At 40.6% G+C, this 27,569-nt stretch overlaps 1 protein-coding gene across 1 annotated transcript in view; it reads left to right on the forward strand.

Annotated features, from left to right (window-relative positions):
• The window catches only part of STPG4 (sperm-tail PG-rich repeat containing 4), a 40,976-nt gene that overhangs the window by 5,994 nt on the left and 7,413 nt on the right, over positions 1–27,569 (forward strand). The window contains 2 exon segments of the mRNA XM_029231615.1: positions 10,393–10,457; positions 11,245–11,299. Of these exon segments, the coding sequence (XP_029087448.1) occupies positions 10,393–10,457; positions 11,245–11,299 (120 nt within the window).

Genomic DNA, 27,569 nt, shown 5'->3' on the forward strand with positions numbered 1-27,569 from the left:
CACCAATCATTTCTACCCTCCTTGATTTCAGTTGCACGCATCCCACTCTGATCACTGTCCCCTGATCTTCCGCCTTGCCCACTCTAGTATCCCAACCTCAACAATTTTTCTGTTCCCACCCAGTCTACAATCCATTGATCTCACTGTTGCCCAAAAAATGAGTTTGCCTCCTGGTGGGTGTCGAACCAAAAGATACAACTAAGCCAAAGAGAGGGAGGAGGAAGGATTTATTACTTGCAGCGAGTTAGGAGAAAACAGGTATCTTTCCCAAAGCAGTGTCTCCCTAACAGCAAAATTGGGGAAGTCTGAAGCTAAAGGTACATGCATATTCATGAGGGGGCTTGAGCAGAGGAGAATTCAGTGTAGGATCAGGGCAAAGGTCGACAGAGTCCAAGCTTTAGTTGATTGAAGTCAGGAGGGTCAGCATCATCCTTCTATCCTCCACCTGGGTGGAGGCCTTAGTTCCTGCAGAACTCAAAGACGCGTATCCAATTGTTACGTATATCCCTTGAGGAGGAACTGGGACTCTGTTTTATTGCTGACCTATTGTTCCTTGACTGTTTTTCCTTGTTCCTTCATTTCCTCACTTCCCTTAAGATCATTAATTACCGAGGCCAGGCTTAGATCACAAAATGGCTTAGGCCAAAAATGGCTTCTCTTATGTCAGGAAAGCCATGCCTCGTTCTGTTTCTCTGGGGACTCTCTACCCTATCTGCTTATACTACCACCTTTCATTGCCTCTCAACTTTCAGTGCTTTCCTTCCTTTCAAAGCTTAAGTTAATCATTAGAGTTATTCCCTGCACACGCCCTCAATTCCCTGGCCCCTGATGGCTCATCTTACTTGTTTGGCAAAGCCACAACCCTGGTCAAATCTCTCTTCGAACTTTGAACCTGCATCTGTGTAACCAAATGACTAGTCTCATTTTAAATTCTTCACCTCCTGTGGGCCCAGAATGGACTTCCCTAGTCTGTTTACTCTCCCATTCTCCAGGGTAGCTTTCTCTCACATCTCCCCTCTTTCCAAACCCCTGACACCTCCTCCTCAATCCTCATTCTTGTTTTCCTCTTCTCAGCCTTTTGGCCGGTTCAGCCCCTCTTCCCTGCCCTCTTCCTGTTGGAACGCCAGGCACACAACACCTCTTCCCCATCTACACTCACTCCCCGCTGATCTGATTCAGTCTCAAGGCTTTGAACACCAGTTATTTGTTTATAATTTCCGAATGTGTATCTCCCGCCCAGCCTTCTCTGTTGAACTCCAGACTTGTATATCCAACTGCCTTTTTGACTTCTCCATTTTATGTCAAAATTTAGGGTTTCTCACCCTTGGCACTACTGACTCTTGGGTCAGGATAATTCTCCGTGGTAGGAGGCGGTTCTGTGCTTTGTAGGATGTTTAGCAGCATTTCAGGATAATTAGATGCCAATTAGCAGTCCCCCCCCTCCCCATTGTAACAACTGAAACTGTCTCCAGACATTGTCCAAGTGTCCCCTGAGGAAGGGGGGAACCAAAAACCAAAAAAACACTCCTGATTGAGAACCTCCGGGTTCAGGCTTTGTGATAGTCGGTGTGATCTCTGAGTGGCTGTTTTCAGGGCCAACAGGTTGATGGTGGATAGGCTTCATTTGTGACCTCATCTCTTGTGTCACCCCTCACTCTCATCCTGCCCCACTGGCCTCATCCTGGCTGCTTCTTGAATTTGCTACTCTCACTCTTACCTCAGGGTCTTTGCACTGGATGTTCCTTCATATGCTCTTATCCCAGACATCTGCATGGCTTATCCCCTCTCCTTCAAGTCTTTGTTCAAGTGTCACCTTCTCAATGAGCCTCATTTAAATTGGCCACCTGACACTCCTGACCTTCCTACCCTGCTCTTTCATGGTTTCCATAGCACCTAGGGCCCTCAGTATACTATATAATTTATTTGCACTTTGCATTTATTATTTGTTGTCTGCCTCCTTCCGTGAGAGTGAAGCTTCATGAGGACATGAATACTTACCCGCTTTGTTCACTGCTACATCTTTGCCGCTAGAACAGTGTCTGATGGTTAATATTTGTTGAATGCGTGAATGAATTAATGATTGCTTACATTTCTGAAATCTGACTCGGCCTTACTCATTTTGGTTCCTTGGATGTGTGATTATCTTTGACTGTGTGTTGCTCGTTCCCACCGAAAGGTTGTTTTCATGAATTCCCTAAGATGAAAGCCTTTTTCCTTCAGAGAAATTTGCTTTTGGTTCTGCTAATACTTAGGGGAGCTACCAGTTTGGTGCCACTTGAAATACACTGCTTATGTATTCTTGGATCACTCTAGTGATGGGCATTTGGACTGAATCCATGAAAGGAACCAGCCCACGGTTACAGTCTCTCAAGGATGTGTTTCTTCCCCCTCTCCCAATTCTCCTTAGCACCAAGACAACTCTTTTTGCAGTCCCTAGCATTGGGGTGAGGTGGTAGGTTTGCTTTCAGGAAGTCCCCTTTTACGGCCTCCAACTCCTGTTGGTAAGACTTCCATTAAATCAAGGACATTGATGGTCCAGGCTGTGGCCTCTGGATCCTTCTAGGGCTCTGAAGTTCACTCAAACCCAGCTCTGTTCCTCTGCTGAGTTTAGTCTGGACCAGCATACATCCTCTGAGCAAAACTGGGCCATTTGCCTGTCTGGTTTCTTGCTGTCTCTTGGTTTGGGGGGTTTATATTCCTTAATGTCATCAATTTCATATCTTTTTAAAAGCTCTTGTCTATTTTTAGTATTTCAACTCTCATTTCTAGTAGTTGTCTGCAGTGGGAAGTTTCTTCATCCAAATAACCTAGCCTGCCATTAGCAGAAAGCATAACTCTTTTTTTCCCTTGGAAGTATATTGTGAATCTTTTCCACACCATCATGTATTCTCTACATCATTTTAAATAGCTGCATAGTATTCTACTGTAAGGACATAACCTAATACTAATACTTCATATTCAGTCATTTCCTGCTTTTAGTCAGAGAGTGGAGTTGTTGAGGAAAGGGCATGTAGATGTCTAAGTCTTTTGAGATGCATTGCCAAAATGCCCCACAGAAAAATTGTGCCCCAGTGCCACTCCACGTTGCAGAGTGTAAGTCCAGGACCATTTAAAATGCACTGTTTATGTTTTCAACTGGAAACCTGGATCCAGTGATTTAAATGGGGAAGTTTAAAGCCTAAGCTTGAAATCAACATGGTAGGGGAGTTTCAGAGCAACCCAAAGTCAAATAAGTCAGTGCCAGAGTTTCCCTACAATGAAAGGGGCGAGGAGAAGATGGTGACTCTGCCCAAGTCTGTAGGCAATGAGTCAGTACTGGCCAAGGTCAGCCAATGCAGAAGAGTAGAGTGCTATCAGGTAGTGAAGCTGCAAGGGAGTTTCAAGAAACACTGACCACTAACTGCATGGCTTCAACACTCTTGCATCAAAGGGTAAAAATGAGTCATGCTCTCTTATAATGCAATTGAAATGGACATTCTGGTTTAAAAATGAGCAAAGGCACCAAAAAAAAAACTATTAGAACTAAAAACTGAATTTGGTGAAGTTACAGGGTACAAGATTAATATACAGAAATCTATTGCTTTTGTATACTCTAATAATGAACTGTCAGAAAGAGAAAGCAAGAAGACAATCTCAGTTAAAATCACAGCAAAAATAATAAAATACCTAGGAATAAACTTAACCAAGGAGGTGAAAGGCCTATACTCTGAAAACTATAAAATACTGATGAAGGAAATTGAAAGTGATACAAAGAGATGGAAAGATATTTCATGTTCATGGCTTGGAAGAGTTAGTATGGTTAAAACGTCCATACTTCCCAAAGAAATCTACAGAGTTAATGTAATCCCTATGAAAATACCCATGACATTTTTCATATAACTAGAACAAATAATCCTCAAATATATATAGAACCACAAAAGACCCTGAATAGCCAAAGCAATCTTGAGATAAAAGAACAAAACCGGAATTATGACTCTCCCTGACTTCAGACTATACTACAAAGCTATAGTGAGCAAAACAGCATGGTACTGGCACAAAAACAGACACATAGATTAATGAAACAGAATAGAGAGCCCAGAAGCAAACCCACGCACTTACGGTCAGTTAAGCTATGACAAAGGAGGCAAGAATATACAATGGGGAAAAAAACTGCCTCGTCAGTAAGTGTTGCTGGGAAAACTGGGCAGCTACATCTGAAAGAATGAAATTAGAACATTTTCCCACATCATATACAAAAATAAGCTCAACGGATTAAAGACCTAAATGTAAGACCAGAAACCATAAAACTTCTAGAACAAAACATAGGCAGAACACTCTCTGACATAAATTGCTGCAATATTTTTTTGGATATGTCTCCTGAGGCAAAGGAAACTAAAGCAAAAATAAACAAGTGGGACCTAATTAAATTTAAAAGCTTTTGCACAGCAAAGGAAACCATCAATAAAATGAAAAGGCAACCTACTAAATGGGAGAAAATATTTGCAAATGATATAACCAATAAGGAAGGTGTTAGTATACAAAATAGATAAACAGTTCACATAACTCAATATATAAAAAAAATAAAACCCAAAACCAAGACAATTAAAAATGGTAGAAGACCTGAATAGACATTTTTCCAAAGAAGACATACAGATGGCCAGCAGACACATGAAAAGGTGTTCAACATTGCTAATGATCAGAGAAATGCAAATAACAATGAACAAATGATACGAGCTAGCAGTTCACAAAGAGATATACCAGTTGCTAAAAAACATAAAGTGATGCTTGACTTCCAATAATTACAAAAGAACAAAAGCAGGTAGACACAATTTTTTGCCTGTCAGATGATCAACAATTTAAGTTGGATGATACCCATTATATTGGCAAAGGGAGGTACAGAAAGAGATATTCTGTATGCATACAAATTGTTGCAAGTATTTTGGAGGGTGGTTTGAAGATTCTTGTTCATAGTTTAAATGCACATAGGGACCATTCCACTGTCAGGACTTTACCCTAAAAATGGTCTTTTAAAAAATATATTAATTTTATTTATTTAATTTCTTTATTTTTTTGGATGCATCAGGTCTTAGTTGCAGCATGCGGGATCTTTCGTTGCTGCGTGCGGGCTTCTCTAGTTGTGGTGTGCCGTCTTCTCTCTAGTTGTGGCGTGGGTTTTTTTTTTTCTCTCTCTAGTTGTGGCGCACCGGCTCCAGGCACACCTGGGCTCTATAGTTTGTGGCACACAGGCTCTCTCCTTGAGGCACGCGAGCTCAGTAGTTCCTACAAATAGTCTTATGAAAGTACAGTGAGATATTTATATAAAATACTGCAGCATTGTTCATAAATTTATCTAACTAGAGGGCTAGTTATATAATGCCACAACCATACAATGCTGTGCTACCATTAAAAATAATGAGGTATATCTATCTGTGTTGATATGGAAGCACCTCCAAGATATATTATTAAATGAAAAAACTCAAGGAACAGACCAATATTTATAGCATAATCCCATTTGTAAAAATAAAAACAAATATATATACAATGTTAAATGCATACTTGTTTTCTTGGGTGATACTTAAGCAATCATTAACAGTGTTTCCATTTAGGAAGCAGAGGTTAGGTAGGGGGCAAAGAGACTTACCTTTAATTTTTTTTTCTTTCTATAGATTTGACTTGTTTTCAGTGTGCAAGTAATAGTCTTTTCATTCATGTTCATTTGTATAAATCAAAAATTTTTCCAACTAATATTTTTGCTATTATTTCTTTTCATTTTCCATTTTAAAACTTATTCACTTCCTAGGCTATTTCAATGAAAAGCACAATTAAACAAAATTTAAAATTGCCTCAAACTTCTGTCCAGGTTAGCTTCAGCATTGTCTTAGAAGATGAAACTTATGTGAAAAGAAACAAATGTGGTGATTCTGCCCACCCCTCCCCACCTCCCAATATCTGTTTTAGGTCAAAAGGAGGTAGGCAGGATGGAATGGCACCTCTATTAACTCAGAGAATGAATCCAAGGATCCATTTGAATGTGTTCAAAAGACATCCTTGAACAGCTGATTGGGAGATGATGGTTGAGAAGATCTAACCGGTTAATTGGTTTTTCTTAGCTGTGTTCATAACTGTGATCAAGTATCTCTGAAGACATGTTTATTTGCAAAGTGCTCCATGGTAAAATAATGGCTGAAAGAATGAATTTTCAACAGGATGGTTTTTCATTGAGCAAGGTGTCAACAGAGAGAAATTTTGTGCCTAGGAGGGGGCTGGCAGGTAATACTTCAGGGAACCGAAGACTTAAGTGTTAGAATGATGAAGAGCAAAGCATAGATAAGATGGAACAATTCATCATGCAGTTAAATGAAAAAAAAAATTGTGCTCATGGGCTTGCCTGGTGGCGCAGTGGTTGAGAGTCCACCTGCTGATGCAGGGGACATGGGTTCGTGCCCTGGTCCGGGAGGATCCCACATGCCGCAGAGCGGCTGGGCCCGTGAGCCATGGTCGCTGAGCCTGCGCGTCCAGAGCCTGTGCTCCGCAACGGGAGAGGCCACAACAGTGAGAGGCCCCCGTATCTCAAAAAAAAAGAAAAAAAAATGGTGCTCAAAGTTGGCTCATTTAGCAGGTATTATTTGAGGATGAACTCTCATAGAGAAACTGCAAGGCAGAGCAGTGATTGTCACAAGTAAATTTGTGAAGAGAATGGTAAATGAAAGTGAATCTGAAAGACGGATACAGAAGACATCTCAGGGACTGGGACTCACATAGTTTCTGGAGCTGATGAAAATTACAGGGTGCTGGTAAGAACAACATCATTGGTACCATTAGGCAGGCATCTTTTTGAGAAAGTCCAATGCTGTCTATTTCTCAGACCTTAAAGATGTCTGGGTGGTGAGTCACTGATACTTCCACGTGAAGCAAGAGACCATTTCTCAAAGAAGAAGACACACTGGATGAAATTTCCACCAGTAGTACCTAAAAATATTGTACCTGACAGTCTTTTGGCTGCATTCATCTTATGAGTATCCTGATAGGATTTCTAATGGACTGAAAAATCCACCGTAGAAGAGACTGTCTCTCTGCCGTTGTGAAACATTGCAAACTACCTGGGTGGCTCCACTATCCTTGGGTCTGTGGATATTAGCCCTGAGGTAAGGGAAATAAGGGAGTGTCAGGAACTGGTAAGCACAGAGAGTGGGATGTGTGAAGGAAGGGAGGGAGGGAAGGAAAGAGAATGAGAAGCCAGGGGAAGACTGACCGGACCTCCAGAACTTCCTATGTTCAAGGAGCTGGCAGGGAGGAGTTATATTACCGAATCCTGGGTAGAGTCCTTCCCAAAATGGAAGGACTCTATGGTGTTCCTCCTTCTTAGAATCCCTCTCTTGCCTTCCTCAGGAAGTCTTACCTTCCTTAAAACCCCACTCAAATCTGACTGTCTTTACCATCTTTAGATCCCCCAGTTGGATTTATTTATTTATTTCCCCCAGCTTTATTGAGGTGTAATTGACAAATAAAACCGAATATATTTAAGGTGTACAACATGATGATTTGTTTTATATATATGTATATATATATACACACACACACACACACATACACATATTGTGAAATGATTACCACAATCAAGTTAATTAGCACATCCATCACCTCACACGTTACCATTTTGTGTGTGTGTGTTATAAGAGCACATAAGAATGGGGACTTCCCTGGCAGTCCAGTGATTAAGACTTCACACTTCTACTGTGCGGGTTCGATCCCTGGTTGTGGAACTAACATCCCACATGCCGTGCGACACAGCCAAATAATTAAAAGAAAAACAAGAAAACAAAACCATAAAGCACATAAGATCTCTCTTAGCAATTTTCAAGTATACAATACAGTATTATTAGCTGTAGTCACCATGCTGTACATTCTATCTCCAGAACTTATCCATCTTATAATAAAGTTTGTACCTTTTGACCAACATCTCCCCATTTCTACCACCTGCCAATCTGGGAACCACCATTTTACTCTCTGTTTCTATGAGTACAACCCTTTTAGATTGCACATGTAAGTGTTACAAAATGGTATTTGTCTTTCTCTGGCTTATTCAACTTGGCATAATGTTCTCTGGGTTCATCCATGTTGTTGCAAATGGTAGGCTTTCCTTCTTTTTTATGGCTGAACAACATTCCAATATAGTATATGCATTAAGGGAATATATATCACATTTTCATTATCCATTCATCCATGGATGGGCGCCTAGGTTATTTCCATAGCTTGGTTATTGTGAATAATGCTGCAGTGAACATGGGACTGCAGGTATCTCTTCCAAATATTGATTTTGTTTCCTTCAGATATATACCCAGAAGTGGGATTGCTAGATCATATGGTAGTTCTATTTTTATTTTTTGAGGAACCTCCATACTGTTTTCCATAATGGCTATACAATTTTATATTCCCACCAAAGTGCACAAGGGTTCCCTTTTCTCCACATCCTCACCAACACTAGTTATTTCTTGTCTTTTTGATAATAGCCATTCTAACTGGTGTGAGGCGATATCTCATTGTGGTTTTGATTTTCATTTTCCTGATGATTAGTGATGTTGAGCACCTTTCCATGTACTTGTTGGTCATTTGTATGTCTTCTATGGAAAAATGTCTCTTCAGGTCTTTTGCCCATTTTTAAATTTGATTACTTGTCTTTTTGCTATTGAGTTGTATGAGTTCCTTATATATTTTGGATATTAACACCTTATCAGATATATGGTTTGCAAATATTTTCTCCCATTCCTTAGGTTGCCTTTGCATTTTATTGATTGTTTCCTTGGCTATACTTCGATGTAGTCCCACTTGTTTGTTTTTGCTTTTGTTGCCTGTACTTTTGGTGTTATATCTAAAAAAATCATTGCCGAGACCAGTGTCAAGGAGATTTTTCTATATGTTTTCTTTTAGGTGTTTTATCATTTCATATGTTATGTTTAAGTATTCAATCATTTTGAGTTAGTATTTGTGCATAAGATAGGGTTTAGTTTTGTTGTTTTGCATGTGGATATCCAGTCTCCCCAATACCATTTATTGAAGGGACTATCCTTTCCTTATTGTGTATTCTTGGTGCCCTTGTCAAAGATTAGTTGACTGTTTATGTGTGGATTTATTTCTGGGCTCTCTATTTTGTTCCATTAGTCTATGTGTCTGTTTTTATGCTGGTATCATACTGTTTAGATTACTGTAGCTCCGCAATATAGTTGGAAATCAGGAAGTGTGATCCCTCCAGCTTTGTTCTTCTTTCTCAAGATTGCTTTGACTATCTGGGGCCGTTTGTGGTTCCATACTGAATTTAGGATTGTTTCTTCTATATCTTTGAAAAAATGCTACTGGGATTTTGATAGGGATTGCACTGAATCTATAGATTGCTTTCGATAATATGGATATTTTAACAATATTAATTCTTCTAATCCATAAACATGGGATATCTTTCCATTTATTTGTGTCTTCTTCAGTTTCTTTCATCAGTGTCTTATAGTTTTCAGTGTTCAGATCTTCCATCTCCTTAAATTTATTCCTAAGTATTTTATGTTTCGATGCTATTTATTGTAAATGAGATTGTTTTCTTAATTTCTTTTTCAGATACTTCATTGTTAGTGTATAGGAAGTCAACTGATTTTTTTTTCAACTGATTTTTGTATGTTGTTTTTGTATCCTGCAACTTTACTGAATTTCCTTATTAGTTCAAACAGTTTTTTGGTGGAGTCTTTTAGAGTTTTTTATATATAAGATTACGTCATTTGCAAACAGGGACAGTTTTACTTCTTCCTTTCCAATTTGGTTGCCTTTTATTTCTTCTTCTTGCCTAATTACTCTGGCTAGGACTTCCAGTACTATGTTGAATAGGAATGGAGACATAGGCACCCTTGTCCTGTTCCTGACCTTAGAGGAAAAGCTTTTAGCTTTTCACCATTGAGTATGTGATGTTAGCTGTTGGTCACCCAGTTGGGTTAATCTCTCCCTATCTCTGACATCTCCAATCTTTCTTTTAGTGTCGATTATAGTGTTTTATATTAGCATTGTTTATGTATTATGAGAACACTCCTGTATTCCCCACCATACCTAGCACAGTTCTTTACCAACAGAGCAGGCTCACTAATTGGTGATCAATTGGATTTGTTGAATCTAGTACATTTAAAATATGATTAATTGTACAGCATTTTTCTCCATACTACTGTAGGCATACTGTCATAATATTCACCATGAAAAGTGAATAGCTGTTGAGTGTTTTGAAGCTCTACCTTTGAAAGTGTACCTTTTCCACTCTTAAAATAGAAAATAAATTATATAATGTTGTATGGTAATAAAATAAAGGATTATGAATGATAGATAATAAAGTGAGTTTGAGACCTGTATTAATCTATTATTGGTGTCCTTGTCCATTCTGTGTAGTCGGTTCAGCTTTCGCCAGGACAATACGAGCTACTTCCTGCACCAGTTCCCAAGCATGCTTCCAGGTAATTATATACTTATTAAATTGCTTTTACTAATTTCACTCATGCCTTTCTATTTACATGCTTAACCACCAACACTAATGACTTTTTTTTTTTTTGGCTGCGTTGGGTCTTCGTTGCTGTGCATGGGCTTCTCATTGCTGTGGCTTCTCTTGTGGAGCTCGGGCTCTAGGCGCGTGGGCTCAGTAGTTGTGGTGCGTGGGCTCTAGGGGCACACGGGCTTCAATAGTTGTGGTGCTCAGGCTTAGTTGCTCTGCAGCATGTGTGATATTCCAGGACCAGGGATCTAACCTGTGTCCCCTGCACTGGCAGATGGATTCTTAACCACGGCACCACCAGGGAAGTCCCAACACTAATGACTTTTAAACCTCATTTATGCCCATCATATTAGATTAGCATTTTAAAAAATATTTATTATTTATTTATTTGGTTGCGCTGGGTCTTAGTTGCAGCTTGCCGGCTCCTCAGTTGCAGCATGTGGGCTCCTTAGTTGTGGCAGGTAGCCTCCTTAGTTGTGACTGGTGGGCTCGTTAGTTGTAACACGTGGGCTCCTTGTTGTGGTATGTGAACTCTTAGTTGTGGCATGCATGTGGGATCTAGTTCCCTGACCAGGGATCGAACCTGGGCCCCCTGCACTGGGAGCACAGAGTCCTATCCACTGTGCCACCAGGGAAGTCCCCAGATTAGCATTTTTAAATATTTAATGAGAGACAGGGAATATGTTAAAGATCCTCACATTAAAAAAAAATAGATTTAGAAGATCATATCTTTTTTTGTTTTTTTAATATAGGAGCTTCGTATTTCGTTCTACAGTTCAAAGGTTTCCAACAGGCTGCTTCACTCCTGTAAGTATGTTGGTAGACAATTAACTCATGATGAATTTGATGTTTAAAATATGCCATGATTCCTTTTTTTTTTTTTTTTTTTTGCGCTACGTGGGCCTCTCACTGTTTTGGCCTCTCCCATTGTGGAGCACAGGCTCCGGACGCGCAGGCTCAGCGGCCATGGCTCACAGGCCTAGTCGCTCCGCAGCATGTGGGATCTTCCCGAACCGGGGCACGAACCCATATCCCCTGCATCAGCAGGCGGACTCTCAACCACTGCGCCACCAAGGAAGCCCCATGATTCCTTTTTGATATATCAAGATTAACATTTCACTCATCGTAGTAGAAAAGCAATGAATGATTAATGTAGTTGATTTAAGATATACTTAAGAGCTTCCCTGGTGGTGCAGTGGTTAAGAATCCGCCTGCCAGTGCAGGGGACACGGGTTCAAGCCCTGGTCTGGGAAGATCCCACATGCCATGGAACAACTAAGCCCGTGAGCCACAACTACCGAAGCCCATGCACCTAGAGCCCTTGCTCCGCAACAAGAGAAGCCGCTAAAATGAGAAACCTGCGTGCAGCAACGAAGACCCAACACAGCCAAAAATAAATAACTTTTTTACAAAAGATATACTTAATATATCTAAAGATACACTGGGTATGTCAATGTAAGTAACCCATTTGTGTCAAGTTATAGAAGAAAAGTAAAGGCTCCTTTACTTTCTTTAGGTCTTGACTCATATGACCTTCTTATTGAGGTCATCTCTAGTCACCTGTTCAGAATTTCCTGTCCCTCTTTCTTGGTTTATTTTTCTCCATAGCACTCATCACTGTCTGATACATTACATTTAAAAATTTACGTATCCTGTTTTTATCTGTCTCCCCCACCAGAATGTAAGCTTCATGAAGGTGGGGAGTTTTGTCTGTTTTTGTCCTGTGTACCTAGTGCCTAGGAAAATGGCTGGCACATAGTGTTTGTTGAATTAATTAATTATTTAAATCATCAAAGATATTCAATATATCACTGTATGAACAGCAAGAAAGAAAAGTTGTCCTGGTTTCTTTCCTTTAAAAAAGGTGAAAATGCTTTCCTGTTTCTAAAAATTTTCAAATACATGTACATGTATTTGATAAAAATGAACTCTTTTAGATAAGTAACTAATCAGTAGGATGCCAAAATATAAAAAAAGAAAGAATGAGAAAATATGAAGTTATTTTGGGGTGTTTTGATGGACTATGATTATTTATTTGTAACGAGAAACTTGAGGGGGAAAAGATACAGCAAGCATATGAAAGAGGAGTTGAAACAACTGAACAGAGCTCAAAAACAGACTCTAGAATATGTAAAATTTTTATATTTGATAAAGATGGTATGACAAATCAGTAGGGAAAGGAAGAGCTATTTTGTGCCAGACAATTGATTAATTAACTTGTAAATATTAGACTCTTCAAACCACATATTATAATAAATTCCATATTGATTAAAGAATTAAATACTTTTTTTTTTGTTTTTTTGCGGTACGCGGGCCTCTCACTGTTGTGGCCTCTCCTGTTGCGGAGCCCAGGCTCCGGACGCGCAGGCTCAGCGGCCATGGCTCATGGGCCCAGCCGCTCCGCGGCATGTGGGATCTTCCGGGACCGGGGCACGAACCCGTGTCCCCTGCATCGGCAGGCGGACTCTCAACCACTGCGCCACCAGGGAAGCCCGAATTAAATACTTTTGAGACTATAAAACCAGGAGAAAATATATTAGCATATATCTAATTTTAGGATAAGGCTGATTTCTGAGATAACAGCAGTGGATGAATTGCAAAGGAAAAGAAGTCTTAGATTTGATTACATAGCATTTTGAATTTTTTGTACATCAGGGAACAAACTGTAAACAAAGTTATTAATAGGCAAATGTGAATTAGGAAAAGTATTTTCAACATACATGGCAGATAAATGGTTAATGGCCTTATCTGAAATTCTCTTGATGATTTATAGGAAAAACACCAATAGAAAAGTAAAACGGATGAAGGCAGTGAATAGACAATTCATAAAATAAGAAATTCAGATATCCAATAAAGGTGAAAAAATTTTTATTTCACTAATACTTAAGTGTGAGAAACTAAAAAGCTAATTGAAAACCTTCTGTATGTGGGTGGTGTGGTGGGCTAAATAATAGACCACAAAGATGTGCCCACGTCCTAATGCCCAGAACCTATAAATGTTACCAGATGGCAAAAACTTTGCAGATGTGAGTATGTTAGGGATCTTGAGATGGAAAAATTATCCCGGATTATCCAGTGGGCCCTAAATGCAATCACAAATGTCCTTATATAACGGAGGCAGAGGGAAATTTAAGAAAGGAGGAGAAAGCAATGTGACCAGGGAGGTGGAGATTTGAGTGATGCGGCCAAAAGCCAAGGAAGACGGCACCACCAGAAGCTGGAAGAGGAAGGGAATGGATTCTAACAGCCTTCAGAGGGACCACAGGCCTCTCAACACCTTGATTTTAGCTCAGTGAAATTGATTTGGGACTTCTGGCCTCTAGGACTATGAGAGAGTAAAATTCAGTTGTTTTAAGCCACCAAATTTCTGGTAATTTGTTATAGCAGCCACAGGAAACTAATACAGGTGGGGATTATTTCCAGGTGGATTTCACAGTAGACTGATAAGATGAGGACTGGCTTTTCCTCTCTGTAGCTCATAAATGTTTGTATCTGTTAGGCTTTCTCTTTTGAACTTGTCAGTTGCTTCAGAATGACTCCTCAGCCTCCTGCCTGGACTATAAGCTGGTTGCCCGTGTTCTGGTTACTGAGTGGGGGAACGGGCTGTGTTGGGGTGGTGGTGTCTCACCATTCGTTGTGCAGAAGTTCTCTCTCTCTTTTTAAATTGATTTACAATATTTTGTTAGTTTCAGGTATACAGCAAAGTGATTCTGTTTTATATATATATATATTTCAGATTATTTTCAGTTACAGGCTATTATAAGATATTGCATATAGTCCCTGTGCTATACAGTAAATACTTGTTGCTTATCTGTTTTATGTGTAGTAGTTTATATCTATTAATCCCATACTCCTACTTTATCCTCCCCTCCACCTTTGGTAACCATGAGTTTGTTTTCTGTGTCTATTCCTGTTTTGTATATAGATTCCCTTGCATTATTGTTTAGATTCTACATGTGAGCGATATCGTATGGTATTTGTCTTTCTCTTTCTGACTTCACTTAGTATGATAATCTCTAGGTCCATCCATGTTGCTGCACATGGCAATATTTCATTCTTTTTTATGGCTGAGTAATATTCCATTGTATATATACATACCACATCTACTTTGTCCGTTCATCTGTTGATGGGCATTTGAGTTGTCTCCATGTTTGCCTGTTGTAAATAGTGCTGCTATGAAAATTGGGGTGCATGTATCTTTTCAAATTAGAGTTTTCATGTTTTCCAGGTATGTGCTCAGAGATGAGGTTGCTGGATGGTATGGTAACTCTATTTTTAGTTTTTTAAGGAACCTCCCTACTGTTCTCCATAGTGGCTGCACCAATTTACATTCCTACCAACAGTGTAGGAGGATTCCCTTTTCTCCACATCCTCTCCAGCATTTATTATTTGCAGACTTTTTTAAAAATTTTATTTATTTATTTATGGCTGTGTTGGTCTTCGTTTCTGTGCGAGGGCTTTCTCTCGTTGTGGCAAGCGGGGGCCGCTCTTCATCGCGGTGCGTGGGCCTCTCACTGTCGTGGCCTCTCCTGTTGCAGAGCACAGGCTCCAGACGCGTAGGCTCAGTAATTGTGGCTCATGGGCCCAGTTGCTCCGCGGCATGTGGGATCCTCCCAGACCAGGCTCTAACCCATGTCCCCTGCATTAGCAGGCAGACTCCCAACCACTGTGCCACCAGGGAAGCCCTATTTGTAGACTTTTTGATCATGGTCATTCCTACCAGTGTGAGGCGATACCTCATTGTAGTTTTGATTTGCAGCTATGCTGAACATCTTTTCATGTGCCTGTTGGCCATCTGTATGTCTAGAAGTTCTCTTAATTCCTGTTTTCAGTAAAAGCCCCTGTCCTAACAGTGCCTGGGGCTCCTGGGTCCAGATCTCTGGCTCAGTCTCCCTGGAAACGAAAACCTCCATCTCCTACAGGGATGAGGGAAGGGTAGCTACCTGACTGCTGGGAGTAGGTAGGTAGGGACCTGGGGGAAAGACACTCAGGCAATCTTCCTGCTTTCAGCCTTACCCTCACCTCCACCTCACAGGTGTCTAAAGCCTGAAATTTCTGAGCTTTTCTTGGATTCTGTGGAGCACATCGGCCTGCTTCTCATCAGCAGGCCCTCTCCACACACTGGGCTTTAGCATTCTCCACCCTGCTACCTCAGGGACCACTCCTCCACACCGTTTCACATCTTCCCCAAACACATGATCTCTGTTGGCTGTTGTCTCTTCGCTTGGTTGTGTGTGTGTGTGTGTGTACAGGTATATATGTCTGGGGGGAGATAGTTGTGCCTTTTTTATTTGATCGGGGAGGAATGGAGATAAATGCACGTGTTCAGTTCGCTTTGGCAGCAAGCAGTCAAGACATCAGTTTTCTCCCCCCCCCCCCACTGGCTGATACTGTATTTCCTTTGAAATGCATGCGTTAAATGAATGCCATGAGTTAGTAATGATTTATTTACTACTGGTAAACAGACTCAGTTAAAATTAATTTGGTTTTAGTTCAGGTTAGGCATCCTGAAGGATGAGCAGCCTGGTTTGTGAAATAGCACAAAGCAGTTGATTCTGACAGCTTTTGCCTTTGTTCTCGTTGCTTTACGGAGGAGAAAGTTTTTCGGATATCCTTATTCTGCCGTTTTCATTGATGTCACCTCATTCATCCCATTTTATAAATAAAAGTGATTCACAATTTGGAGCATCCTGTCCTTCAACCAAATGAAAAGAATACTTTCATGGAAAATGTTCCAAGACAAAGAAATAGCTCGGGGATGTGATTCATTTCTGTCCTAAACACACACTCCCGGAGCAGACTTGCGGGTTTGTTAGATCCACAAACTTGTAAACGGCACAGAGCAAATGGCTTTGATCCCAACGGTGGGAGATGGTGGCACGCAGTGTGAGTGTGGTGAAGAAATGATGCTTGCTAGGAGAACATCACCCCAGACCTTCCGGAGATAAACGCATTAATCCTTAGGCCTTTATCTGGAAACTGATTTGATCACTTTTATCATTCAGTTTCCTTGTTCTAGATATTAACGTCATAGTCGTAGAGCTGTCAAGGACCCTTAGAACTAGAAGAAACTTAACTATTCTGTTGGGGTCAGTTTTGATGATGGTGGTGACCATCATTCATTGGTTTTCTGGTGCCAGGCACAGTGCTCAGTGACTGACATACCCCATATCATTTCATCCTTACTGCAGTGTGGGGAGGGTGCTATTTATCATCTCTCTTTGATAGGTTAGGAAATGGAAGTCAGTGGCCCAAGGTAGAGCCAGGACTTAGACCCAGTCTATGGTGACTCAGAACCTGAGCTGCCCCGTGAGTGAGCTTGACCAAGTGACTTGCTTAATGTCTTTAGATGTGTAGAGCTGATCTGGGGTCAAATCCAAGTGGCAGACATTGTACCGTCTCTGGAGTCACGACTCCCCACTGATGACTGAGGCTTATTCATGGGGCCGGGTTGGCCTGCTTGACCCCATTTGCGGTGGGATGAGTTCTCTCTCCTGCGAGGCCCACATGCCAGCCCGCCTACTGGGCCTTGATCATCGAAGATCCTTACGATGGAGGGCCGCAGCTTAGGCTCCTGCTGAGAGCCTTGCTACACTGGCTTTTCTTTTCTTTTTTTAACTTTTTATTTTAATAACTTTATTTATTTATTTAATTTTTCGGCTGCGTTGGGTCTCCGTTGCTGCGCGCGGGCTTTCTCTAGTTGCAGGGAGTGGGGGCTACTCTTCGTTGTGGTGCGCGGGCTTCTCAATGCGGTGGCTTCTCTTGTTGCGGAGCACAGGATCTAGGCACGTGCGCTTCAGTAGTTGTGGCTCGCGGGCTCTAGAGTGCAGGCTCAGTAGTTGTGGCGCACGGGCTTAGTTGTTCCGCCACACGTGGGATCTTCCTGGACCAGGGCTCAAACCCGTGTCCCCTGCATTGGCAGGCGGATTCTTAACCACTGCGCCACCAGGGAAGCCCTAAAAATTTTTTATTGAAGTATAGTTTATTTACTATGTTGTATTAGTTTCAGGTGTACAGCAAAGTGATTTAGTTATACCTACACACATATATATACATATATATATTCTTTTTCAGGTTCTTTTCCACTGTAGGTTATTACAAGATATTGAGTATAGTTTTCTGTGATATACAGTAGGTTCTTATTGGTTATCTATTTTATATATCTATTTTGTAGTGTATATATTTTAATCCTAAATTCCTAAAGGACATTTTCAACATGTAAAACTTCATAAGAATTACCTCCAAGATACCCTTTTTAAAGATGCCATTGGTGATAAAATACAGCAAAACAAAGGAGTAATCCAGAAAGAGTAAGGGATGGGATCCAGGAGAAAGTGGATCCAATTTGGGAAAGTAGTTAAAAGATGTCCCAGGTGGACCACTGTACAGCAGGCTGAGAGAGAAACCAATCCACATTTGAGAAAGAAACAAAAGAACTCCAGAAGGAATGTTTCTAAGGAAAAAGGGACTCAAGAACAGCTGATGTTGGGGCTTCCCTGGTGGCGCAGTGGTTGAGAGTCTGCCTGCCGATACAGGGGACACGGGTTCGTGCCCCGGTCCGGGAAGATCCCACATGCCGCAGAGCGGCTAGGCCCGTGAGCCATGGCCGCTGAGCCTGCGCGTCCGGAGCCTGTGCTCCGCAACGGGAGAGGCCACAACAGTGAGAGGCCCCTGTACCGAAAAAAAAAAAAAAGAACAGCTGATGTGATGGGAAAATTTAAGAAAGTATGTATAGCAAAGTGTGCAAGTGAAAAAACAAGGCACTAATTAACTCCAGGTAAAACAAAAGACGGTGCAAGACAAGAAATCATATTATATAACTTGACTCTGCAAGGAATAATATTTATTTAGTAAACATTGGTTAGTGATTTAAAATGCTATTTTGAGTGGATGGGGAGAGAGAAATAGTGGATAGAGCAACAGAGCCATATCTTCATTTATTCCAGGATGTCACCAAGAGATAATTTCTAAAATATAAGTTAAAGAATAACAATATGAACATATTGTTTAGTGATAAGGAAATAACTTCCAGAAGAACAACTAAGAGTTAAAAATAGTTGTCTTAGGCTCTCTAGAGCCTGCTCAGACATGTGTGCCTAAGACATATGTGGAAAAGATGTTTCTAAGAGTGCTAGTTGCCTAAAAGAATCAGAATGGTATCATTTCTGTGAACGAACTGTGTTCACCATCCGGTGCTGCATGTTATACACTCTTAAAAACAAAACCCATTAGGGAATGAAATTGGAGAGGGATGAGACCAAAGACTTCTGTTTTTCATTATAAGGCTTTTGGTTCCAGTTGATTTTTAAAACGATTTTTATCTATAAATTGAATAAAATATCTTAAAATTTAAGTAAAAATATATTTAAAAATTTAAGTTAGAATAAAATTGAGTGAATAAAATTTGGAAAATACAGAAAATTATATTTTTAAAATTTCCTATTACTCATAAGCAACCAATAATGTTAAGTAATTTTCTCCCTTTTTTTCTGTGCAGTTTTAAAAACATACTTGTGATTATGCTACACTACAATTTTATATCCTTTTTTTCAATTAGCGTATGTTCCACTTTCATGTTAGTAGAAATCCTGTTAAACTTTCTTTTTACTGGGTAAATAATCAAGTTATCACATCTCAATTTATTTATTTAAAAATTTTATTTATTTATTTATTTTTGGCCGCGTTGCGTCTTTGTTGCTGCGCACATCCTTTCTCTGGTTGCAGTGAGCGGGGGGTTAGTTACTCTTTGTTGCGGTGCACGGGTTTCTCATTGTAGTGGCTTCTCTTGTTGGGGAGCATGGGCTTTAGGCGCATGGGCTTCAGTAGTTGTGGCTCACGGGTTCCAGAGCGCAGGCTCAGTAGTTGTGGTGCACGGGCTTAGTTGCTCCGAGGCATGTGGGATCTTCCTGACCAGGGCTCGAACCCGTGTCCCCTGCATTGGCAGGCAGATTCTTAACCACTGCGCCACCAGGGAAGCCCCACATCTCAATTTATTCACCCATTCTCCTGTTGATGATTAACCTCGTTTTCAATTATTCCTTATACAGGAGTCTTCATTATCTAAGTATAACTTAACCCACAAAAAAGACCTATTAAGGGGAACCTACTTTAAATGGAATCAAAATATCAGAGTAATCAATAAAGTTATTGAACTTTACTGAAAAAGAGTTAAACTAAATGAACCTATCTATGAAACAGACACAGACTCACAGACATAGAGAACAGGCTTGTGGTTGCCAAGGAGGGGGGCGGTGGGGGCAGGATGGATTGAGAGTTTGGGGTTAGCAGATGCAAACTATTATATATATAAAATGTATAAACAACAAGGTCCTACTGTAGAGCACAGGGAACTATATTCAATATCCTGTGATAAACCATAATGGAAAGTAATTTTTAAAAGAATGTATATATATATATATAACTGAATCACTTTGTTGTACAGCAGAAATTAACACAACATTGTAAATAAATCATACTTCAATTTTAAAAAGTTAAACTAAAAATCATGAAAATATAACTGCAGCTATGTACTAAATCATATTAAAAAAGGAAATTGTGTTGATTTTAATTTTTTCTGACAATATTTTATGATAGTATAGTGACATCCTTCATTTCATATTTGACATTCTAATGAAATCATAAAGTACAAATTTTAGAATAAAATATTTGAAGGTTCATCAGTTTTCCCAAGGGTGTCTTCTTTGATATTGTAAATCATTCTTTACTGAAATGCCAATAATGTCACAATCCTTGTCCAGCTTTTCTTCTTTCTTTTTAACTGATCTAACTTTGCTGGAACCTCACTGGTCAATCAAAAACTGTTCCTGTGATTTAGGCACTTCATTACTTACATCAACTTCACGAAATCTTGCATTATTTGGTAAAATTTGCATTTTCATGTGAAGTGGATTTGCATTTTATTTGCAGTGTGTTGTTGAATATTTAATGAGGGAGAGAAACTGACTCACAAAGAACGTCACCTGTCTGCGGTGGTGGATGCTAGTGTTAAGCAGGGAGGGATATTTGAATAGGATATAATTTTATTAGTGGTCAGCTCTTTGGAGAATTCTTTTGTGCTCTGACAAATTCTGTCTACATTCACAGCTTTGTTATGCAAGGACAATGGTGCTGAATACATAGATCAAAAGACTAATGCTATGATAAGACAACGCATAAAGTCTTTTCTAAACTTGGGAATCATTTTTTATAGATCATCACAAATAGAATTTACTAGAGTAGAGATTATATACAGGTTCTTGATCTGTTTAAAAAAGTAGTATATTAATTTATATATCTCCACCGGCAATCAAGAGAGTACCGGGGGACTTCCCAGGTGGCACAGTGGTTAAGAATCTGCATGCCAGTGCAGGGGACGTGGGTTCAAACCCTGGTCCGGGAAGCTTCCACATGCTGTGGAGCAGCTAAGCCCCTGTGCCACAACTACTGAGCCTGTACTCTAGAGCCCGCGAGCCACAACTACTGAGCCTGCATGCCACAACTACTGAAGCCCGCGTGCCTAGAGCCCGTGCTTCTCAACAAGAGAAGCCACCACAATGAGAAGCCTGCGCACTGCAACAGAGTAGCCCCTGCTCTCCACAACTAGAGAAAAGCACGCTTACAGCAATGAAGACCCAATGCAGCCAAAAATAAATAGATAGATAGATAGATAGATAGATTAACAAAAGAGAGTACCGGGACTTCCCTGGTGGTCCAGTGGTTGAGACGCTGTGCTCCCAATGCAGGGGAACTAAGATCTCGTGTGCCACAGAGCTCGGCCAAAAAAAAAAAAAAAAAAAAAAGAGTGCCTATTTCACAAAATTTTTATAAATCTTGTTTATCGTTGTTAATTTGATGGTAAAAGAATGATATCTCATTGTTTTAATCTGTAGGATCCGAGGCTACACATTCTAATTATTTGTTAGCCAGTTCCTTGTGGTCCTTCTTGCATACTTTCTGGCCACATTCTTTACCCAGCTATCTATTGGGTGGAGCTTTAACATTCTTTTTTGTTGATTTGTATAAACTATAGTGAAGAGACATTAGCAGTTCTCTTTGTGGAAGTTTTTCAGGGATTTTTGCCTTTTACTTTTTGTTTTTTTATATACAGAAGTTTAAAATGTAAGATTTTTTTTTAAAGTTTTTTTGATATGGACCATTTTTAAAGTCTTCATTGAATTTGTTACAACATTTCTTCTGTTCTTTGTTTTGGTTTTTTGGCTGCGAGGCATGTGACATCTTAGCTCCCTGACCAGGGATGGAACCCACACTTCCTGCATTGGAAGGCGAAGTCTTAACTACTGGACTGCCAGGGAAGTCCCTAAAATGTAAAATGTTTATGTCATCAAATTAGAGAGTTTGTAATCACCTTCTGTAATGTAAGAGCCATGAAAGAAGGCGCTGTCTTATTCAATGCCCCCAGCACCTAGGACAGTGCTCCAAAAACGTGTTGAATGAATGAATGAAACTTATGTATCCTTTCCTTTTCCAAATTTCCAATTTTCCATTCCTTTTCTATGTATCGTTTCCACCACTTAAAAATTCCCTCCACAGACATGATGTCGCTTTAATATTTTTGGGGTTTTTTTTTTGGCATTTTGGGTTTTTTTAACCAACTTGTCACTCTTTAATTCTTCTGAAATGCATTTTGTGTAAGGTCACAGTGTCACTTGAGCCCTGTTGATTTAGGACAGGTTGCCTCACCGTTGGTATACACGAAACCTACGATCACCAGAAATCTGACCTGTAGATCAGGTGCAATAGAGTACGACAACCTATAGACATTCACCAAGTCACTTTAAACCCTTTAGGGAATGAGGCAGGTTATAAAAGATGGATACATACAGGTGTGTATCTCTTCCTTCTTTCTTTCCATCATCTGTGAAAATTAGCTCATTGACATGCGTTAATCAGTTATGCCTAGAATCTCCAGGAGCAGCCTATCAAAAACTGAGTGGATGACCATGTGAAGGCATGGCAGATTACTACACCATTTTTTAGTTGTAAAAAGTACAGTAAATTGGAATTTGAAAATCCTCTAGGGTCTTATGTGCCTGAAGGCCCCTCCATGTGGATGAGCCATTATCACTTGTTAAAAAAATGCAGCCTTCTTGTTTATGTCAAGGATTCCATTGATGAATTACACTTTGTCCCAACGTGTAGGTGGCTCTCAGGAGCAGCAGTTGGGAAGGGATTTGTCTGGTTGAAAGATGGTTTCTGATCTTCAGATGACCAATGTAAGGTTGCATACTTATTGGCTATTTCAGTTATTGTTGAAATAATAATAATAATTGATTATGGATCGGCATAATTGTTTTGTCCATAGGAAAGACTGTGAAGAGTGTTTATGTGAGCATTTTGGGATAGACACCAGAAGATATGTTCTACCAAAAGTAAAAAGGGCCCTTTTTTACCCACAGAAAAGAATTGTATTGGAAAATTCTACCAGCCACCATTCCCTTTTAGCACTTTGATAATAATGACCAAGGCCCTCAAATCCCCAGACCCAAAGGCACAGTTCCCTCATAGCAGGATTTTTTTTAAAGAGTAGAAAAACAAACTGCAACAAATCCCAGTCATTCTTTTTTTTTTTTTTATCTTTGTGGTACACAGGCCTCTCACTGTTGTGGCCTCTCCCGTTGCGGAGCACAGGCTCCGGACGCGCAGGCTCAGCAGCCATGGCTCATGGGCGCAGCCACTCTGTGGCATGTGGGATCCTCCCGGACCGGGGCACGAACCCGTGTCCCCTGCATTGGCAGGCAGACTCTCAACCACTGCACCACCAGGGAAGCCCCCCAGTCATTCTTATCCAAGCAAAGTGGACAAAGTAAAACTTGTCATTTTTGGTTTCTCCTCCCCTCATTCCTCCCTTTAATTTTAGCTTTTATAAATGACTCAAATTAATCTCTTGAGCTACAAAAAAATTGCATGAATTTTGTTCCCTCCTGAATGCATTTCAAAATTCAGGCATTAAGGATAGCAGATATTCTGCACAACTTCTTTGAACATATAGGGGACACTGATGACTTTATTTAATACTCCCATTAAAGTAAGGAGGAGTGAGGAAGATTTTTGTTTTTCTAAATCTTTTTTCCCCAATATCTACTTGGACCATAACATCAGTGCTTTTCTTGTCTCTTGCTGGTGGGAGTATGTATTGAGCTATTAAAACTGTTTCTGTTAGCCCACTAATTCCATTGTGTGAAAACCCTCATAAAGTAATAATTTATATACAGTAATATTAATCTATACAAAGAATATCATCAAGGGATTATTTATAATAGCAAGATAACAATAGCAACAATCTTGTATTCAGAAGAAGGATATAATTTAAAAAGAATATTACATGGGCTTCCCTGGTGGCGCAGTGGTTGAGAGTCCGCCTGCCGTTGCAGGGGACACGGGTTCGTGCCCCGGTCCGGGAAGATCCCACGTGCCGCGGAGTGGCTGGGCCCGTGAGCCATGGCCACTGAGCCTGCGTGTCCGGAGCCTGTGCTCCACAACGGGAGAGGCCACAACAGTGAGAGGCCCGCGTACCGTAAAAAAAAAAAAAAAAAAAGAATATTACATATCTACACAAAGGAATATTTTACAGCTATTAAAACAATTATTGTTAAAATTTATAAAATAGTACCAAAAATATTTATGATCTAATGCATAGTGAAAAAATGCAAGATACATATTGGTATGTCTCTCATGATTAAAATAATGTAAAAAAATTATGTGTATGAAAAAACAGGAAATGCACCAAAATGCTTTTAGTTTCTATGCTGAGGTGTTATGATTAAGGGTGGTTGTTTGCTTCCTTTCTCTCTTTTGCATTGCTTTTATAATTTTTCAAAATATAATTTTTAAAAGTCAGAAAAATGATAGTTTGAAGAAAAGAGCCATGGAAATGGTCAACATAAAAATATTTGTTACTCTAATAAAAATAGTGCCATTACTACTACTTAATTAGGACTCAGTCATTCATATGATTTGGGGCTTCCAACAATGATTCGCTGAGCAGGTTCTTTTCAGTGATTACTTCTCACAGTTGTACATAAAGTGAAAAAATGAGACACACACATCTTTCCCGACAGTAGGAATAAAATCTTACAATGTCAAATGAAAAAATGGGTTTCTTTTATTTGATATTAGAAGTGTTTCAAGATGTTTCTGTATTTCTTAAAACCAGACAAGCCTATAAAAAATAAGGAAAGGGGCTTCCCTGGCGGTGCAGCGGTTGAGAGTCCACCTGCCAATGCAGGGGACACGGATTCGTGCCCCGGTCCGGGAAGATCCCACATGCCGTGGAGCGTCTGGGCCCGTGAACCATGGCTCCTGAGCCTGAGTGTCCGGAGCCTGTGCTCCTCAACGGGAGAGGCCACAACAGTGAGAGGCCCGCATACCGCAAAAAAAAAAAAAAAAAAAAAAAAAAAGGATCAGATAAACAGGGAAGAGTCCGTACAGACACAAATGAGCGTTATGTGATTTATCTGTTTTAGTCGCATTTGATAGAAGTTTGAAAAGGGGATAGCAGATCCATGGCATACTCCCTGCATTAAAACTAGCGTTATGAAAGAACGCTGAATCATTTCAGTTATTTCTGCATTTAAGGAATTACTTCAATTAAAAACTAAGCTGCTAGTTTAAAATTCTGTGAGGAGCAGAAAACTAATTAGTAAACATGGTCACATTGAAAAAAAGCCAAATGGACGTCTGACTGAAAGGAATCTGAAAGTTTAGATGAGTAAAACAGGTCCCAGTGTCAGTCTCCTCAAAGATGAGTTCGCTTGTAGGTAACGTTTTTGGAAAGATATAACCTTTCAAATATAACTACAGATGTACTAGGGTTTTTAAGACGTACGGAGCTTCAGAGGTATCATCAATTCTTAATTTCAAATGTGAATAACTTTTGGCCCCTGCCAGGTTTGTTGCTACCCCACCCACCAGCAGGCATGTCTCCTTTCTCTGAACCTGTAGACCGGTAGTTACAGAATTCTAGAATTTCCCAAGTTGGATACACCCTGCCACATGCCTCCTCCTGAATTCCCACAGAGGCAGCTCTAGCTCCTCTCTTTGCCCACCACCACACAGGGTTCCACCCTCCTTGCTGGGGCATCTGTTTTATTTTGGGCAGTGTGGTCCAGCTATCACACCCATCCACCACACCAAATTTGGGGGAGATCATTTTTACCACCACGTCTAGTAATTTCAGTTTATGTTGCATATTTCTTATGTTTTACATGTGTATATATAGACATTTGGGGCCATACATTTTATCTCTGACCTTTTCTCTTTTCAAGTATGATTCGTTGAAAGTTGTTTGCGCCTAGGATCAGTAGGGACGGACTGTGTGCTCTTTCTAGGTTCCCTTTAGCTTTATGATTTTAAAGGAAAATAGCGTAGAACTAAGTACTGATACCTCCCAGCGCTGAGAAGCAAGGTCAGTCACTGGTTCTGGCTTCTGCAGCTGCTAAGTCATTTGTTTCTAACCCTACTGAGCCTCACTTATTTGTCTGTTAAGTGGAGGTAATAGCATTTCCTCCACGGGACTGTTGTGAGCATCAAATGAGAGGGTATGTGAATGAAGGCTGGGAGCTAGAGATGGTGGCAGGGATGGGGTAGCCCTCTGGCCGTGCAGAAGGTCCTTGGGAGCTCGCGTGGGCAGTGGTGGAGACTGAGTCTGCTTCAGACCAGGCTGGAGAGGTGCCCTGGATGACCAGCACACGTGCCTGCAAACGAGAAGACTTCAGGAAACTGAGGACTCGTAGATTGGACATACACAGGTGATATTTGACAGTTTACATCTGCAATTAAATCGTAAAACCATTCTTAGTGTTAATACGCATGTGAAAAAACAACAAAGTGGTAACTGTCACAAGCAAGTTGAATTTCAGGTCCCTAACCCTATGTTTTGACAGGAGCCTATGCACTTTTTATTTTATTCCTGTGATGCTGTGAATTTGTCCCAACAGGGTTAGAATAAACAATATCCTCCTTTCAGGCTTGCCCTGAGGCCCTGCCCCTTTTGATGTTCCCTAATCCTTTTTTTTTTTTGCGGTACATGGGCCTCTCACTGTTGTGGCCTCTCCCGTTGCAGAGCACAGGCTCCAGACACGCAGGCTCAGTGGCCATGGCTCACGGGCCCAGCTGCTCTGCGGCATGTGGGATCTTCCCAGACTGGGGCACGAACCCGTGTCCCCTGCATCGGCAGGCGGACTCCCAACCACTCCCAAGTCACTGGGTGACTCCCAAGCCACCACGGAAGCCCCCCATTACTTCTTATTACACAGACCCTTCCTCCAGCCTTTTTGCCCTGCAAACTCCTCCTCCTCCTTGTTCTTTTGGTCTTAGCTCAAATGTACTTCTTTAAAGAGCTTCTCAGGCCCCTCAGGCCAGGTCAGTGTACCCTCTTACATGCTCTCATGGCACCATATATGTCCTCTGTGTGATACTCCACACATTCATCATATTTTTGTAAGGTAGACATTCCCTACTGGAATGTAAACCCCATGAGAGTCGGAAACATGCCTACCTTGTCAATTAAGACTGAGTTCTGCTGCCACTAACAGAGCCCACAGGTAACAATATTAGAAACAAGATAGGAACTTATTTCTCTCTTATATAAAGTACCTGCAGTAGGCAGTTTAGGGCTGGTGTGGTAATTCTGCAGCATCAGATTTCTGTGTGCTGCCCTGCTAAGCATTGCTTCCACACCCATGGTCCCAGAGAGCTGAGAACATGGGACCAGCGAGCAGGCAGGAGGGCAGGGACGATGGATGAGCTGCCCCCTCCTTTAGGATGCTCCTTAGAATTTGCATACACCTGTTCTACCTCCATCCTATTGGCCAGAAATTAGCTATGTGGCCACACCTAGCTGCAAGGGAGGCTGGGAAATTCAGTCTTTATTCTGGGTGGACATGTGCCCAGTTTTAAATTGTCCTAGTACTAAGGAATTAGGAGAACAGAGATTGGGAGACAATCATTTACCACTGTATTCCCAACTCCCAGCACAGTGTCTGGAACATTGTATATCGTTTGAATGAACTGAACACTTATGTATTCATTTGCTACGGCTGCCATAATAAAGGACTGT

The sequence above is a fragment of the Monodon monoceros genome, unplaced genomic scaffold, assembly GCF_005190385.1.
Source record: "Monodon monoceros isolate NGI ecotype Baffin Bay Population unplaced genomic scaffold, NGI_Narwhal_1 Super_Scaffold_19, whole genome shotgun sequence".
In the NCBI taxonomy this organism is placed as follows: domain Eukaryota; kingdom Metazoa; phylum Chordata; class Mammalia; order Artiodactyla; family Monodontidae; genus Monodon; species Monodon monoceros.